Source organism: Diabrotica virgifera, chromosome 7 (assembly GCF_917563875.1).
Source record: "Diabrotica virgifera virgifera chromosome 7, PGI_DIABVI_V3a".
In the NCBI taxonomy this organism is placed as follows: Eukaryota; Metazoa; Arthropoda; class Insecta; order Coleoptera; family Chrysomelidae; genus Diabrotica; species Diabrotica virgifera.
In genome coordinates, this window is record NC_065449.1 from 163,440,311 (window position 1) to 163,458,380 (window position 18,070).

Sequence of the window (18,070 nt, forward strand, 5' to 3'; positions counted from 1 at the left end):
TGGAACGAAATGCACCTAGACATAGTCGAAGGGCTGTGTTATGGATAGAGTTTAAGGAATCCAGATCTCTTTTTGAAGCAGACATATAAGCAATAATATAATAATAATAATAATAATAATAGAGTTTATTTTTAGCAAATAATAACATTATAAATAAACTCAGTTTCTCACTGAAGTTGTTTGTCACAAGGACTTCAACTTGTGCGTGAGGGTTAAATTTTGATTATATTAAACTACATTAATTTAGCTTAAAGTTTACAAAAAGGAATCAAATATTTTCGCTCATCTGTCTTCAAATTTGGGCTCCTCTTCTCACTAATTCATTTACTGTTAAATTTTGTTTATGGGACCTTCGAAACTCTTATAAAATTCAAGAAAGGATTCCGAAAAATTTCTGATGGGATTTTTCGGGCGGACTTCGTTTTCTATGATAATTATCATGACTTTTTGAAGGTGTTTTATCCATTTTTACTATAATTTTTACAATTTAAACATTTATAAGTGACATTCGAAATAAATCATTATAATATATAATATAATAAATAATTATAAATACTACCATAATCTAATTTAGAGCGAATTAGTGCTTTATATACTTTAAGGAGCGACTTTTCATCAGCACCCCAGTGATAGTGAGACAGTGTTTTAAGAATGTTTAATCTTTTGTGGCATGCACTTTTTAAATTGAGAATATGTTGCTTCCAAGAGAGGCGAGAGTCAAACGTCAATCCCAGTATTTTACAATGATCAACTACGGGAAGAAGTGAATCATTTATAAATAGAGGTGTAGGGGGCATTGGAGGCCGTCTACTAAATTTAATAACTTTGGATTTTGTGAGGGATAAAGTTAGTCCCAAAGAGTGGGTCCGAGAGATTACTATGTTTATGGCCGCTTGCAAAATTTTAGAACTAGTGGAAGCTGAACGACCGTGACAATATAATATTAAATCATCTGCATAAGCTACATATTTAGTAGGAGATGGTAAATTAAAACAAAGATCACTTATGCCGAGGTTAAATAAGGTAGGGCTTAACACTGAACCTTGAGGGGTGCCATTGGTTTGAGTATAAACAGAAGAGAATACACCATTTACAGAAACTTTGAACGTCGTTTGAGACAAAAAATTTTGTATAAAATAAAATATATTTCCGGTGATATTATGCTGCTTTAACTTGGCGATTATAGCTTGTCGATTAATCGTGTCAAATGCTCCTTTTATGTCAAAAACGACAGCCGTTACTTCATACTTTTCATTTATTGAGTTGGCGATGTCACTTTGTAGAAGGACAAGATTGTCACGAGTGGATCTGTGTCGTCTAAAGCCAGATTGTTCTTTAGGAATAATTTTGTGTTTGTCGAGATACCACATAAGACGTTTATTGATAATTTTTTCAAGTATTTTACACATGGTACAGGTAAGGGATATAGGCCTATAAGAATCAGGGACAGAGGCAGGTAGATCTTTTTTTTTGATTGGTAATATTATTGACGTTCGCCATTCATTCGGGAATTTGTGGAAAATCCATATTTTATTATATATCTCGAGAAGTTTGTATAGACATGAAGATGACAATTTCTTTAAGAATATGTATGGAAGGTCATCAGGGCCAGCAGCTGTGTTTTTACAGGATTTGAGTGCAGATTTTAATTCGGAATTTGTTATAGGAGAATTCAGATAATTGATATCTTGTGAAACTGGAGAAGAATAAGGAAAGGGTGAAGGAAGAGTAGAGGATACAGGGTTAGGCCCAGATTTGTTGTGAAACTTTTCTTTAAAGTTTTCTGCCAGAACTTTGGCTATCTCCTTATTATCAATGATAACCTTTTGATTAAAAAGGAGATTGGAGATCTTAAGATTAGTTTTTTTGCCCTGTATTTGTCCAATTTTTTTCCAAACTTGGCTTGGGCTACTATTTTCATTTATGGAGGAGATATATTGTCTCCATGAAGTTTTCTTACTTAATTTAATAATGTATCTAGATTTCGCTCTTGTTTTTTTAAGTGCAATAAGGTTCTCCTGACATTTGTTTCTGCTGTAAATTTTTAGAGCAGATTTTTGCTGCTCCACAGCGTTTTCGCAAGAGGAATTCCACCATGGGACACTTTTTCGTTCAGCTGAAATGACTGATTTTCCAATATGTGCTTCAGCAGCAAGGCGAATTGTGTTTGCGTATTGGGTGACGTCCATATCAATGTTATCAGTTAGAGTGAGTTTAGGTAGGCAATAATCAGTTTCACTAATATAATCAGACCAATTACAATTATTTAAGCGCCAAAAACTTTTAGTCAATATTTGAGAATTTGATGTATCTGAGTTGGTTATAAAGATTGGGAAATGATTGCTGTCGTGGAGATCATCAGATGTATGCCATGTTAATGTAGGAGCTAATTTTGGGTCACTAAAGCTTAGATCAATGTTGGAGAAGGTACCAGTAGAAATATTAAAGTGAGTATGAGAGCCCGTGTTTAACAGACATGTACCCGAGCAATTAATAACATTTTCAAAAATTTTACCTCTAGCAAATGTGTGGTTGGAACCCCACAGCACATTATGAGCATTGAAGTCCCCAACAAGTATGTAGGGGCTAGGAAGTTCAAAGATTAAGTTTACCAGCTCTTCCTCTTTGAGAGGGTAGTTGGGAGGAATGTATAAATTACATATTGTAAGTTTATTCGGACACCAGCAAGTTACAGCTATGGCTTCTAATTTAGAAGAGAGTGGAAGATGTGATGAGAAAATATCAGAAGAAATAAAGATAGAGGTGCCTCCACTGGCTCTTATGCAATTAGTCCTTATATAGTGGTACCCCTCGAAGTGTTTTAAATGAGGAAGTTTGGAATTCTTAGCATTGGTTTCTTGCAGACATATAATGTTAGGTTTAAATTGTGATGTTAGGTGTTTTATTCTCTCCAGCCTAGGGAAGAACCCATCACAATTCCATTGAATTAGCTTGAAAGGATAACTATTCATTATGAGTGCTGTAATTAGATTCAACATCAGAAGGATTATCGGAAGAGGCACTTATACAGTCCTGTGATTTAGCGAAGGAAGAATGTTGTCTTAATTTTTTCAAGATTCTGGTGATACGGTTTTTTAGTGATCGTTCCTTTGTAGCTGTGTAGAGCTGAGATAAGTCGTTTTGAATGCCATCTATGTCAGAGGAAAATTTTTGAGCTTCTTGTAGTGGCGTCGGACATCCAAAAGAATTCTCAAGAAAAGCAATAAGTTGAGTTGAATTAAGTGTAAAATTAGCCGGATTATCTTTGTAAACTTTTTCTATACAAGAAATACAATCAGGCCCCATTGAATAATCTGATCGATGATTAGATTTTGACTTTTTGTTGGCTGGTTTGGCTGGCATCGTGAATAACGGAGGGGTTAAAGAAGTTGATTGGGAAAGAGCAATGGAGGGAGAGAGAATGGTAGGAGTATCAGGAGAACTATCATTAGAGTGTCCTCTTTTTTGTCCTAGAGTCAATATGGGTTTTGTATTAGTTGGAGGAGGGATGAATAGGTCCGTAATGGCAGTCGAGGAAGGTGTGTCGTTAACGGGGATGGATTCAATTTCTGAAGAAGGAAGTTCTTTTGATGTAGTTAAAGAGTCAGCTGAAAGTGAAGATAAGGGAGAAGCATTAGCCGAAATAAGTGTGTGGTCTGGTCCACTGGGGACTTTAGGGCAAGAATCCGCGGTGTGTCCCGTAATTTTACAATGAAAACACTCTAGCCTGTCAGTGGATACAAATATTCTTGAGGAAGTATTTTCATGATTGATTAGCAGAGAAGTTTGCACCTCGAAGTCCTCCTTGTCAGGGAAAACAAATGTAACCCTACGAAAACTCATGATATGAGCATATTGATCATCCGATGTTCCGCATTTAACAAAAGTAACAGGTGCTGCTAGCTGTAAGCCAATGTCTTTTAGAGACTGTTCTATCAGTGAATGCGGGATGGAAGGACATACATTAGAAATAAGGATTCTTTTGGCTGGAGAAATTAGCCTGCGGATAGGGGCGATGGTGGAATTAATTGTGATATGTGGTGTATTTTTCAATAGTTTATCAACGATGTCGGTCGACGTGAGAAAAATGCAAATTCGATTGTTCGGAATGCGAGACGCAAAAGTAATATTTTTTGGCTGAACTATTTCACCAATGGCTTTAATATATTCAAACAAAACGGTATTTGGAATGGAATGCATGACAACAGCTTGTTCCATTTTAGGAAACGAAGGGGGAGGAGGCCTGGAGAGTGTGGCAGCGACATAAGATTTTGGGATGGAATTAGGGGTGTTTTGTGTAGATGTAGTTGGTTGTGTGTTGTTCATAATGTGTGAAGTCCTGGTTACCAAGACCACAACACAATATGTGAGAGTACCCACAAACCCTTTCGCAAATTGGAAAGGAAAAAAAGGATCTCAAAAGATCTCACCTGACTTCTCCGGATTTTCACTGGTTTTATCTTAATTACACCAATACGGACAGGAATACAACTATTAGCAATATCTTCAGTTGTTACATTCTTCCTTGCAAAATATTTAGCTTTCAAATCCCCAATCAATGCTAAAAACCAACAATTTTTCAGAGAACTTTGAAAAATTATATTTAAGTATTGACGTTTATTTGACGTATGAAACTCGTATTTAAATTCATATTGTTAGATTTAATCCAATCGCGCGACTGCTTACGTGACAGAAGTGAGCGCGACTGTTCCCGGGTTAATAGGGTAGTTTCATTACAACAGAATAATAGAAGCAAGTAAGTACTTAGTTGTCCTAGAAACGACGAAACACAATACTTCCTCTAACACTCAAATGCTGGCGGCAAGTGAGCAAAAGTGGCTGAATTTGCATATTCACTCACATTCGCGCTGCCTCTCCTTTGACTTCCGTCCCAAAAAACCGACAATTTGAGGAGCGCCGTGCAATGGCAGCTGCATGAGCAGTGGCAGAGTGCGTGACCTATTTACACACTTACGCTGCGCATTTCCCTGTCCAATAGGACTGAGTGTAAATCCTGTATAAGCGATAATTATTAATACAATTCGAATTTATGACACTTGTAAGTTATTGAGTTTTTTTGGACTTAAATTGATATAAATGTGTTAAAATTTGTAATAACTTACCCAAAACTTTCTTCTCCACAAAGGGATATCCTTCCAGCATCCATTAAATTGCCAAAGTACTTCCAACCAGTTGGAACTTCAAACATTTCCTTACCCAATTTCTCAGCGACCCTTAAAAATACATCAATATCCGTCAATTTAGATATGTACATTAAAAATAATTCTCTGAACTTCAACTCAAGCGTAATGTTATCATATTCGTATAAATGGTGCTAAGATGCTAGATGGATGGTGTAATGATTTGACAGGGACTAGTTATACAACTTCGTAAATCTATTAGGACGATCGTGATATCTTTTGAGATTTATTTTGAACTGTTAAGAATACTTGACGAAACAGCTATATCTGTTTTGGTGGACCTGTTCAATTGTACATATAGAACTGAAATAATTCCAAAAGAATAGCTCATTTCTACCTTTGCCACCATCCCAAGGAAGTCCAGTCCTACCAATAGGAAACTTACACATTTTCGAAGATATTCTTCTTTAGGCGCGATTCGATTGAGGGTAAAATTGTACATAAATCTGCGCGCCTGCGCACACAGTATGTAGTTCCTTGCTAATCTTTCAGGATAGGTATTTATGTATCTGTATCCGTGCAAATAAGTCATTAAAAGAATATATTAGTGTTTTTAGTAAATGTATTATTTATTATAATTCTTGTGTCTTTGGATTTGTGTTTCTCTGTAGTAAAATAATTATTTTTCCACCTACCTCTACCGAAAGTATACTTTTCCGGACCTGATTGTAGGGAGCAAAGTTGTACTTTTCCTCCCTAGGGAGGAAAAGTAAAAGTGACGTCATGATATTTAATTCATGAAATATAACGTATTTAACGTATATGTTTTTATAACTATTTTCTATTACGTAGGTAACTATACATTTTAACGTTTATTTAAAAACACTCTGTATTTTGCAGAATGGTAAAAAACAGTAAATCGTTATTCTGATTTAACAATGTTTACATTAATAATTTAACTCATATTTGACAGTTGACAGTTATATTGTACCTACTTGTTAGTTTTAGTTCTAATAAATTTTGTTGGTTAGTTACATAAATAAATTAAGTAAAATGAAAAAATGACTTGTTATTTGAGGAAGGTGGAAAAACCATATGTATAACATGGGAGTAAAGTTCCTTTTCCTCCCTTGAATGATTACTGCCCTCCGCTACGCGTCGGGCAGTAAACTTCATTCTCGGGAGGAAAAGTAGCACTTTCCTCCCTTGTTATACAAATAGCTATTACACTACATAACATTTTTACACTACTTGTCGCCGTGTTGTGTAATTATATCCGAAAGTTACATGTCAATTAGAAGGACCTCGCTGGTGTAGTTGGTAGGGCGTTAGCTCCGTGATTGGAATGACGCGGGTTCAAATCCTGGGCGATTCATATATTTTTTTTATTTTTGGTTGTTTTAATAAAAAAATTTTGAAAGTGGTAGATAAGAAAGTTTGTTTAATTTTTAAATAAAATACAAATAACCTGTTAAGTATATTTACTTCGTTGAAATTACCTATATAATAGAAGAATATCTTCTTACGTGCGTACAAAGTACACACACATTGTTTTTTTTTACTACATAATAATGTTCAGTTTTGTATAAAAATGAGATTTCCAAAATTTCACGCTTCAAAAACTCATATTAACTTAGAAGTACAAATTTAAAGTCTTCTGTATTTTAAAATAGTTCAAACGACCCGTGACGTCACATAGTTTAACTATATGGTTATATTTAGGTCTATTCTTCTTCTTCTTCTTTAGTTTACTGGCCTCCATCTACTTGGGTATTTGGCCAGCTCGTCGTCGCGGAATAAAGGAAAAATATTTATATTCTAATGCCATTTATCGTATGTCGTTGTAATAATATATACCAGTTTGTTGAGATTGGAGTTTGATATAGTTATTGAAGGAAACCTTATAGAAGGTTTACTATGGAAAATAAAACCATTTTGTAAAAGTACAAATTTTCTATGAGTAGTTCAAACGATCAAAAACAATTGTAACGTCACATAACTGTATTTTATACTGACGCATGACGTCTATAATGTCTAATTTAAAATTATATACAATTTTGTTTACTTTGTTGGTTCAGAATGTAAAAACATACCCGGATGACGTCACGACGCGTTTTGGGCTGGCTAGTATAATTTGAATTTTTAATCGTCTTTAGGGGCCAAACGAAAGACAAACAAAACTTTTTTTATCTTTGATACATGTTTTAAATTATGTTCTGTTGTGATTTATAACATTTTTTTCGAATTTAAAATTTTATTCAAGTTCCCTATTGTGGTGATTACCGGCTTATAAGGTTAATAAGTCATGTATTAAAAGTTTTCCTACGAATGATACATATCAGAATTTTCAACAAAGGTCACAAATCAGGCAGTGCTGAAAAGACTGAATATTTATTACAAAGAAAAAAACTTGAAAAAAAAAGAAAGAAAACTTGACTTAGTCCAGATGCAAAATATATAAGTTTTTACAGCTCATAATAAAAGCAAAGATAGTTGGATGAAAAAGCGAGGGACGTAGAAAATTTCTTGGCTGCGAAACCTTCGTGAATAGTTCGGATTGACATCGGTCGAATTATTCCGAGCAGTAGTTAGGAAAGTGCAATAGCCCTGTTGGTCAGCAACCTCCACAGAAACGTTGAATGCGAGAAGAAGATACAGCAAACATCAATTATGATAACTTTTTTGACGGCATGATCTAAGTAATCGTGAGAAGCGCAAAAAAGATCTGTCTAAATATCACCTAATACTAACATTAACCTAATCATCATCATCATCCAGCCTCAAAAGTCCACTGCTGAACATAGGCCTCCTCCCCTCGTTTCCAACCCCATCTATCCTGCGCCGCCCTCATCCAGTTTTTATTTACCTTTCTTAAGTCGTCAGTCCATCTTGTAGGCGGTCGACCGACGCTTCTCTTGTCTTCTCTTGGCCTCCATTCCAATAACCTCTTCGTCCATCGCCCATCTGTCATTCTGGCTACGTGTCCTGCCCATCTCCACTTCAACCTGGCTATCCTCTCGATGACGTCAGTCACCTTTGTTCTTCTCCTGATTTCTTCGTTTCTGATTTTGTCTCGCAGAGTTATTCCTAACATTGACCGCTCCATTCTTCTCTGCGTGACTCTTAGTTTGGTAGCCGAGGCTTTAGTTAAGGTAAGTGTTTCTGATCCGTACGTCAAGACTGGGAGGACGCACTGATCGAATACCTTTCTCTTTAGACATGTGGGTAACTCACTTTTAAAAGTTTCTCTCAGTTTTCCAAATGCTGCCCACCCAAGACCGATTCTTCTCTTCAGCTCATGAGTCTGGTTATCCCTGCCAATCGTAATTTCATGTCCCAGGTATTTATATCTATCTACGAGTTCTATTTCCTTCCCACCAATACTGATGTTCTGGTTGGGTACCAAATTTTTCATTATTTTTGTTTTCGAGATGTTTATATTTAAACCTACATTTTCTGTAGCTACAACGAGTTCTTGTACCATCTCCCTTGCCATACCTAGGTCCTCAGCTACTATGACTATATCATCGGCGAAACGTAAGTTGTTTAGGTATTCTCCATCTATTTTTATTCCCTTTGTCATCCAATCCAAACTCTTGAAAGCATGTTCTAAGACCGTATTAAAAAGTTTAGGTGACATTGGGTCTCCATGTCTAACCCCCCGTTCTATTTTTATGCGATTACTGTTAGTATGTAATTTGACAGTGGTTGTTGCCTGTAAGTATATTTTGTGTAATAATTTTGTATACCTATAATCTAGCCTGCATTCTTTAAGCGCCTGTAATATTTTGCTAAGTTCAACTGTGTCAAAGGCTTTATGAAAATCGATAAAAAGTAGAACTAGGGGTTTATTGTATTCCACTACTTTCTCTATCAGGGTTTTTATACTTTGTAGATGGTCATTTGTTCCGTAATTTTTTCGGAATCCTGCCTGTTCTCTTGGTTGATAAGTCTCTAACTTTCTATCCATTCTCTTAACTATTATTCGCGTAAATAACTTATATAAATGGCTGAGGAGGCTAATCGGTCTGTAATTCTCTAAATTGGCTTTGTCTCCTGCTTTGTGTAATAGAATCATAGTAGCGTTGTTCCAGTCTGTTGGAATATTGGCGTTGTGAAGGCAGATATTGAAAAGTTGTTTAATTTTTTCAAGTAGTATATTTCCTCCAATTTTTAGTGCTTCTGATACTATTCCATCTTCACCTGGGTTCGATTATTTTTCATTTTCTTCAGAGCCTCTTTGATTTCTGATTTTGTTATATCGGGCATTAAATCCGATCCTTGATTTAATACCCCAGTTTTTACTGTAATTGGAGGTTGCGCATTGTCATCTTTTTTTCTTGATTTGTATAACTCTGTGTAGAACTCTTCGACTATTGTTAATATTTCATCTCTGTTTGTAGTTTCTTTTCCAGTTCTGTTTCTTAGTTTGTTGATTTCTATTTTTCCTTTTTGTACGCTTACGTTCTTCAAAACTTTCATGTTCTTATTTTGCTCTATTGCTTGTTTTGTTTTTTCTACATTGTAGTTTCTTATGTCTTTTCTTATTGACTTTGTGATAGTCTTATTTATTTGATTTAGCGCTTCTTTGCTGGAACTTGTATCTCCTTTCATCTGTCGTCTTAGTTCTATAAGGGTTTTAGTAGGTTGACTTAGTTTTTCATCTTTTTGGTTTGTTGGACAGTATTTAGTTTGAGCCTGTTGTATTGTGGTGATTATTTGCTTGTTCAGTATATTAATGTCTGTTGTTGTTGTATCTTTCAATGTATCATTAATATATTTTTCGAACTCCTGAATATTAGTTGGTTTTACCCATTTCTTTGTGTGTTTCTTATTTATCATTTTGAGTCTTTCCTTTTCGATCGATATCGTTATTTTACCTCTTACTAACCTGTGATCACTGCTTGTGCTGAACTGGTTAACACATTTACGTCTTTAAATAATTCTTTTTTATTTGTTAAGAAATAGTCGATTTCGTTCCTTGTTTTTCCATCTGGACTTTCCCAGGTCCATCTTCTGTGATTTTTCTTTTTAAAGAAGCTGTTCATTTGATAGAGATTGTTTTCCAAAAGAAAAGTTAACAGTTGTTTGCCTCTATCATTTCTGCCTTCGCTTCCAAAATTTCCCAATATTATTTCAGAGGGGTCTTCCTTGGTACCTATTTTGGCGTTGAAATCACCGCCTATTATTAAGAAGTGGCCAGGATTTTCCTTGATTGCACAGGATATTTGGTCGTAGAATATTTGGACTTCTTCATCTGAATGGCCTGTAGTAGGTGCGTATACTTGAATGAACTTTAGGATATATCTGGTGCTCATTTTGATGTTTAAGTAGACCACCCTTGTTGATATTTGGTTTATTGATACAATTCTGTTCGCAATTCTTTTGTGAACAAAGAAGCCGACTCCTCCGACTGTCGATTCCTCTTCTCCTTTGTAGTACCACAGATGGCCTGATGGGAGTGAGATAAGATTCTCTCCTTTTTTTCTAACTTCGCTGATACCCACAATATCCCAATTCACTTTTGAAAGTTCTTCCTCCATTTCTTCGAACCTTTCTTCGGTAGAGAGCGACCGAGCATTATATGTGGCGATGTTGAGGTTTATATTTTTGACGCACTTTGAATAGGGTTGGTTTACACTGGTCGGGTTTGTGGCATTTAAACGCATTCCCTCGTGGGAATAAATATGAATTAACCTAATACCTGACACCTAATACTAACACCTTGCAGATACTGAATGAATAATGGTGAAACGATTCCTTCCGATTGATCGGGACCTCATTAGACCAGGCTGTATCGTCGCCCCCGTTAGGTAAATTATTTCGATTCGTTTCTTTGCACAAACTTACTCAAAAAGAGGTCCTTATAACAAATTCACAGGGTGCCGGGATGTGCCGTGGTCGGAAAATTGTTTAAACAATTTTTTTAAACAAATTAAAGAGAATCAATATTTTCACTTTGGACAAATATTTTTAGATTATTTGGGTCGTTTTTAGCAAAAAAGCAAACAAGTTATCTTAATATTTTTCTCTAAAATTGATAGTTTCGACTTATATGCGATTTAAAATTTGAAAACGCGAAAAAGGCCATTTTCAAGAGTTAATAACTCGGTTAAAAATTATTATTATGAAAGTCAGAAAGTAACTAAATCAAAGGTTAAAGCCCCCTACACGATCCTGAAGAAATTTTTGTCATTATTTTATTATTAAGCTGTTATTTTTAATTATTAACAGTCAGCGCTAAGCGCGTATTAGGCGGCCGTCAATGGTGAGTGCGAAAGAGATGCACCATGCCGGCAGTTCAATGGTGCATCTTACTCGCACTCACATTGACGGCCGCCTCAATACGCTCTTAGCACTCATCGATAATAATTAAAAATAACAGTTTAGTAATAAATTAATGACACACATTTCTGGCTTTCATAATAATTTCTTTTAACCGGGTATTAAGCCTCGAAAACGGTTATTTTCGCCTTTTTCAAATTTTAAATCACTGTCAAACTAACGTCAGAACGTGTATGTATCGATCTGTAAATTGGTGCCGTAATTTGTAATTATTACTGTAAATACTAGTTATTAAAACTATTTTTCGCTCAAACAGTGACTAATAACAATTGTGTTAAGTGTTGATTATCAAGAACAAGCTGTAGCTTCAGTCAGTAAGACCTTTTTTACGTAATAATCTTCCAACTTAAACACTTTCAGTGTGAAACTGTCAATAGATTTCCACGGTTGCTCTCTGGCCCCAAACGGTTAGGCAACCAGTATTGCAGTGATGTATTCCAAGTTGTCGCTTATTTCCAGACAACCAAAGCGTTAATATAAACAAATTCGAGTTAATTTTGACTACATGAGTAACAATTTAAATCAATGTTCCCCCACTGTTAGCAACACCATGTCTATACCCAATTCTTCAAGTAATCTTACTAGTTCATATGCAACCGCTACAATGATTAAAGCACGTCCTAGGTATCCGAAGAAGACCGAAGCTATTTTAATCCATGCAGAACCAAATTTAGTACTACTAGACTATATATATAGCCATATAGACTATAGCCATAGGTAATATTGTTAATCCGAAAAACATCTGCTTCGCCTCAAGAATTTCCAATAATAGAATCTGTATCTACCTAACAAATTCTGAACTTGTTGATCAAATTATTACTGAACATCCTACAATTAAAATAAATACAGATGAACTACCAGTACGGAGATTAGTAACCCCAGCTAAAAGGCTTATAATCTCCAACGCTTGTCCATCAATTCCACACGACATCATAGAGAAACATCTCAAGGATCTTGGTCTACAACTCGCGTCACCAGTGTCATATTTAAAAGCTGGAATCCCCGGTGATGTATTTACCCATATTATGAGTTTCAGAAGACAAGTATATGTCACTCCATCCACAGAAAACTTTGAGCTCCAAACTTCAATAATAATCCCTTTTGACAACAACTCTCACAGAATATTCCTCTCTACGGATAAAATGGTATGTTTTCTATGCAAACAACAAAATCACACAGCAAATAATTGTCAAAATCCTCCTAGAAATCTTTCCCTAAATGAACAATCGTTTCCTACTGAACCCATCCCCACTTCCCAAATATCAAATAATGACACACTATCAAACCCAACAAATAATATAGATCTTAGTCAACAAATAAATACAGTCGATGTTCCCATTACTTCCATAACCTCAAATAATGATTTTATTCCCCCATCCACCAGTCAGAAACGAAGTCGTTCGGACATCAGTGATACAAGCTCTTTAGAAACACAAACTTCTAAAAATACACCCACTAAAATCAATGAAATGCCCTCACCAGATGTAATTGTTCCCACTAAGCATAAAGCCAAAAGATCTAAGAAAGACTCTCCCGATAAGTCTAAATTAACTAATTCCACAATTCACACTATCCAAAATCTTTTTCAAGAAAATCCAGACTCATTTTCCCTTCCTGTTGAAAATTTTCTGGCCTTCCTAGAAAATACATTCGGCAGTGATAACCCATTGCACGAAGCACAGGAGTTCACTCAAAATGTCCAGGCACTCCTTGACGATATGAGAAAAATATACCCCTCACTTGAAGACAGAACAACGAAAAATAGATTCACAAGAGTCTCTAAGAATATTAAAAAACAGTTAAATATAGACAACACAGAAACGGAAAGTACAGCATCTCAATCAACCAATAATGATAACGATTATCTCTCAGACTCTTCCTTAACTACCTAAAGCCATTACTTTCACGCTAGTTCAGTGGAATTGCGATGGGTTTTACCCTCGCTTAGAACGCATACAACAGTTAATCAACAATACAGAAGCCGATATCATTTGCTTTCAAGAAACTAATTTTAAACACTCTCATAAACGAGAGCTTAAAAACTTTGAAGGTTACCATTTTCTTCGAACAACATTTACTAGAGCAAGTGGAGGAACCTCTATTTTCGTGTCTAACGATTTATTTTCTTTACATCATATCCTAACCACTAATTTGGAGGCTATAGCAGTAACCATCTGGTGTCCAGATAAAATAACTATATGCAGTATTTATATTCCACCTAACTATAACCTCTCTGAAACCGAGTTAGATGATTTAGTCCGCCAACTACCTAGCCCATTTATACTAGTCGGAGACTTTAACGCCCATAATACTATGTGGGGCTCCAAGAAAACTTTCGGAAGAGGAAAAATCATAGAAACCGTATTGAGTTGCAATAATGCTTGTTTGATGAACAGTGGAGCTAACACATATTTTAATATCGCATCAGGGAGTTACTCCTCTATTGACTTAAGTATATGTGATCCCAAGTTAGCTGATTCACTCTCATGGTATACGTTAGACAGCCTATACGATAGTAATCATTTCCCGATAGTCATAACAAATAGTCATAAAAAATATTGCCCCGTCACTAAGTGGAATATTGCTAAAGCAGACTGGAATCATTTCAAAAGTAGTGCCGAAAACTTACTATCCTTAGTACAAGGGTCTGAAGATATAGACGAGACAATAACTCTTTTTAATAATTGCATTATCATGGCTGCAGAAACTCATGTTCAGAAAATAACAATATGCCCCTCTAAAAAGGCTGTACCATGGTGGAATCCAGAATGCGAACAAATAATGCAAGAATGTAAATCTGCTCTTAACAGATATCGAAGAAAGAGAAGTCAAGAAAGCCTGATTTGCTTCAAAAGACTAAAAGCTAAAGCTAAATATGTTGTTAAAAAAAGTAAAAAAGATTCCTGGCAAAATTTTGTTTCCACTCTTATCAGTGATACTTCTCCAACACAAGTGTGGACAAAAATAAGACAAATGAAAGGACAGAAATCTTCACCAAAAATCCCAGCAATTACACGGGAAGGAAAAGTAATTACAGATAACCAAACAATTTCGCATATTATGGCTGAAAGTTTCGCACTGAAATTTAGATATGAACTCGAGCATAACCAAAGTTTAAATGAGCAAAATCCGTTAACTTCTCACACTCCTCAAATTAGTAGACATGATATAGCCGCTATCAACCTTCCTTTTACACTAGAAGAATTAACAGTAGCTCTAGCGTCTTGTAAAAACTCCACTGCCGGGCCAGATAATATTCCATACATATTTTTAAAAAAATTATCTAATTCCAGCCTTGCAAAACTTCTAAATCTGTACAATAGAATATGGCTTACTAAGAAATTTCCTCGCATATGGCGCGAATCAATCATCATACCAATAAAAAAACCTGATCAACCTTCCAATCTGCCAAAATCATATAGGCCAATTTCACTAACCTGCTCGTCATGCAAACTTCTCGAGAAAATGATAAACTCAAGATTAACCTGGCTTCTAGAAAAATATGCTATAATTAACGAAGCCCAATCTGGTTTCAGACGCCACCGTTCTACACTTGATAATTTAGTGTTACTGCAAACACAAATAGCTACCGCCTTTTCGAATAAACAAGATGTTATCGCTAGTGCTTTTGATATAGAAGGAGCCTTCGATAGCATTTCACGACGAGCCATTCTTCAAAAGCTTCTTCAATATAATATTACAGGCAATATTTATTTCTTCATACAAAACTTTTTAAAAAAAAGGACTTTCAAGGTAAAAGTAAACGGTGAAATATCTGCAACATACCCGCAAAATAATGGAGTCCCACAAGGTTCCGTACTCAGTACAACCTTGCTTATTCTCGCAATAAATGACATATGTTCGAGTGTTTGTCTACCAGTCAAATATGTAATGTATGCGGATGATCTTATTCTATATTGTCAAGGAAAAAATACAACCGCCACATGTAAAGTACTGCAAACCGCCGTAAATCAACTTAACGAATGGGCTAAAAACACAGGATTAATACTATCACCTTCCAAATCAAAATTAATTCGATTTAGCAGAAGACCTTGTAACCAAAATCCTATTGTATATCTCAACGAAATTCCATTGCAAACTGTAACACACTACAAAATACTTGGTTTAACTTTTGATAGTAGACTAACTTGGAAATAGCATATTAACAAACTAAAAGGAAATGCAATGAAGAGGCTTAATATAATCAAGGCACTGTCACAGTATACTTGGGGTGCAGACGAAAGCATTTTACTTAATATCTATAGAGCCTTAATTCGCTCTAAACTGGACTACGGTAGTTTCATTTACATGTCTGCGTCAAAGTCTGACTTAAAGTTACTCAACTCTGTGCATAATACTTCCATTCGTCTCTGTTTAGGCGCCTTCAAATCTAGTCCTGTAGAGAGCCTTTATTGCGAGGCTAATGAGCCACCCCTCTGGATTCGACGAGAGTATCTCCTACAATCTTACTTTGCTACAGTATCTGCAAATCCATCTAACCCCGTCTATCGTCTAATAAATTCAAAGCCCCTCTCGGATTTACCGAGAACGATCCAATCAATTATTGAAATCCAGAAATCAACCTTAAGAAATGCCATCGATCTTACCAAAACACTTCCATATCCAATTCCAACTACCCCTCCTTGGAGCAGATCAATCCTACATTTAAATACTTCTTTGTTGGCCTATAACAAACACGAAACTCCGAGCATTTTAATAAGACAATACTTTGAAGAAATCATAGAAAAGAACCAATTCCAAAAAATTTTATACACAGATGCTTCCAAAAGTGAAATAGGAACTGGATGTGCTGTTACCACAGTTGATAAGACAATAAAATCATTTTTATTACCAGATGTATGCAGCGTATATACTGGTGAATTATACGCGATATTAGAAGCTTTTAAATCCTTAGAAATCGATAGTAAAAACCAAGCAATATGCACAGATTCCTTATCATCACTCTTCTCCATAAAAAGTTTATATGTTCAACATCCTTTAGTTCATGAAATCCATAACATATATAGTACACTTGCCTCTCAAGGCGTAGTTGTTACTATCATCTGGGTACCATCCCATATCGGCATCCCCGGTAATGAAAAAGCAGATCACGTCGCCAAAGTAGCCTCTACCCTAAATGGTCAGCACTCAAAAGTACATGTTCAAATCTGTAGTGACTTGAAGCAGATGTTTAAGCAGCAACAACATATATCTTGGCAAATCCACTGGAACACAATCAAAAACACATTACACGAGATCCGGCAGACTGTCAATATATTTGAACTCCCAACTATGACTAGAAAAGAAAAAGCAGTCATTCGAAGGTTGAGAATTGTACATACCCGATACACACACGAATACTTAATGAAGTCTGAACCGAAGCCTAATTGTCAAATTTGCTGTAGTGTTTTGAGCGTGAAACACATCCTTATTGAGTGTCCTCAGTATGTGACTCAAAGAAATCGACATAAACTTAAGCCAAATATTAAAGATATTTTAAACTCGTCCGATCAACTTCATAACCTAATTAGTTTCTTGAAAGACATTCGATTATTTAACACAATATGATCTTTTGTCTTTATAATCTCTACCTATTATTCAAAATTTAGTGATTAATAATTAATCACTATAATCCATAATTAATAATTATTGTAATAATTAGTTGTAAGTCTCTATAGTATCTAATAATTGTACTCCCAATATTTCTGTCATAATTTTTACCTAAAGTTATTTAAGATTTAGAAATTAACTGTTATAATAATTAATTTTAAGTCCTCATTGTAATTAACTATTGTATAACCAATACTGTTTGTGTCAATGGCCATTGCAGCCGAGACACATAAATTTAAATAAAAAAATAAAAAAAAATTTTTTAAATCAACTCGACAACAATCAATTTTAGAGAAAAATCACAACAGACCTTTTCTCCTCAGAATGACTAAAAGAATCTAAAAAAAATTGTGCAGTGTAAAATTTTTTTTGAATTTGTTTAAAAAATTGTTTAAACAATTTTACGACCGCGGTACCTCCCGGCAGCCTGTGGATTTGTTATAAAGACCTCTTTTTAAATAAGTTTGTGCAAAAAAATCGAGTCAGAATAATTTACCTAACGGGGGTGAAGATACAGCCTGGTCTACATCGTAATTGTGACGTCTGCCGTCTGAATCTGCCTTGCAAGATAGTGACATGTAATATTTGATAAAGCACTACGGAAAATATCATACGAAAAATAGATATATCCCTGTAACTTTTCTTAAATTCAATAAAAATCCGAAGATTAAATCGGTAGAACACGAATTTTTTGGGTAACAGTTGATCCGAATGTCAATAAGATTGCTATAAACAAAGAACTTGAGGAATTAAATAACAGCGATTTTTTGCAAAACAAAACATTTAGTTGTATTTTTTGGGTGCAATAAATAATTGGGTAAAATGCATAGTTTTTGATATAAACGCGGTTAAACTTTAAAAAAATCGAAAAATTGCAATTTTTGAACCCAAATAACTTTTGATTAAAAAATAAAATAGCAATTCTGCTTACTGCATTGGAAAATTCAAGTCAAATTCTATCGGTTTTGATTATT

At 35.1% G+C, this 18,070-nt stretch overlaps 1 protein-coding gene across 1 annotated transcript in view; it reads right to left on the reverse strand.

Annotated features, from left to right (window-relative positions):
* LOC126888840 (phosphoglucomutase) overlaps window positions 1–18,070 on the reverse strand; it is a 106,323-nt gene that overhangs the window by 12,285 nt on the left and 75,968 nt on the right. Inside the window, exon 8 of the mRNA XM_050657265.1 lies at window positions 5,124–5,234. Coding sequence (XP_050513222.1) covers window positions 5,124–5,234 — 111 coding nt within the window. The remainder of the gene's footprint in view (window positions 1–5,123; window positions 5,235–18,070) is intronic.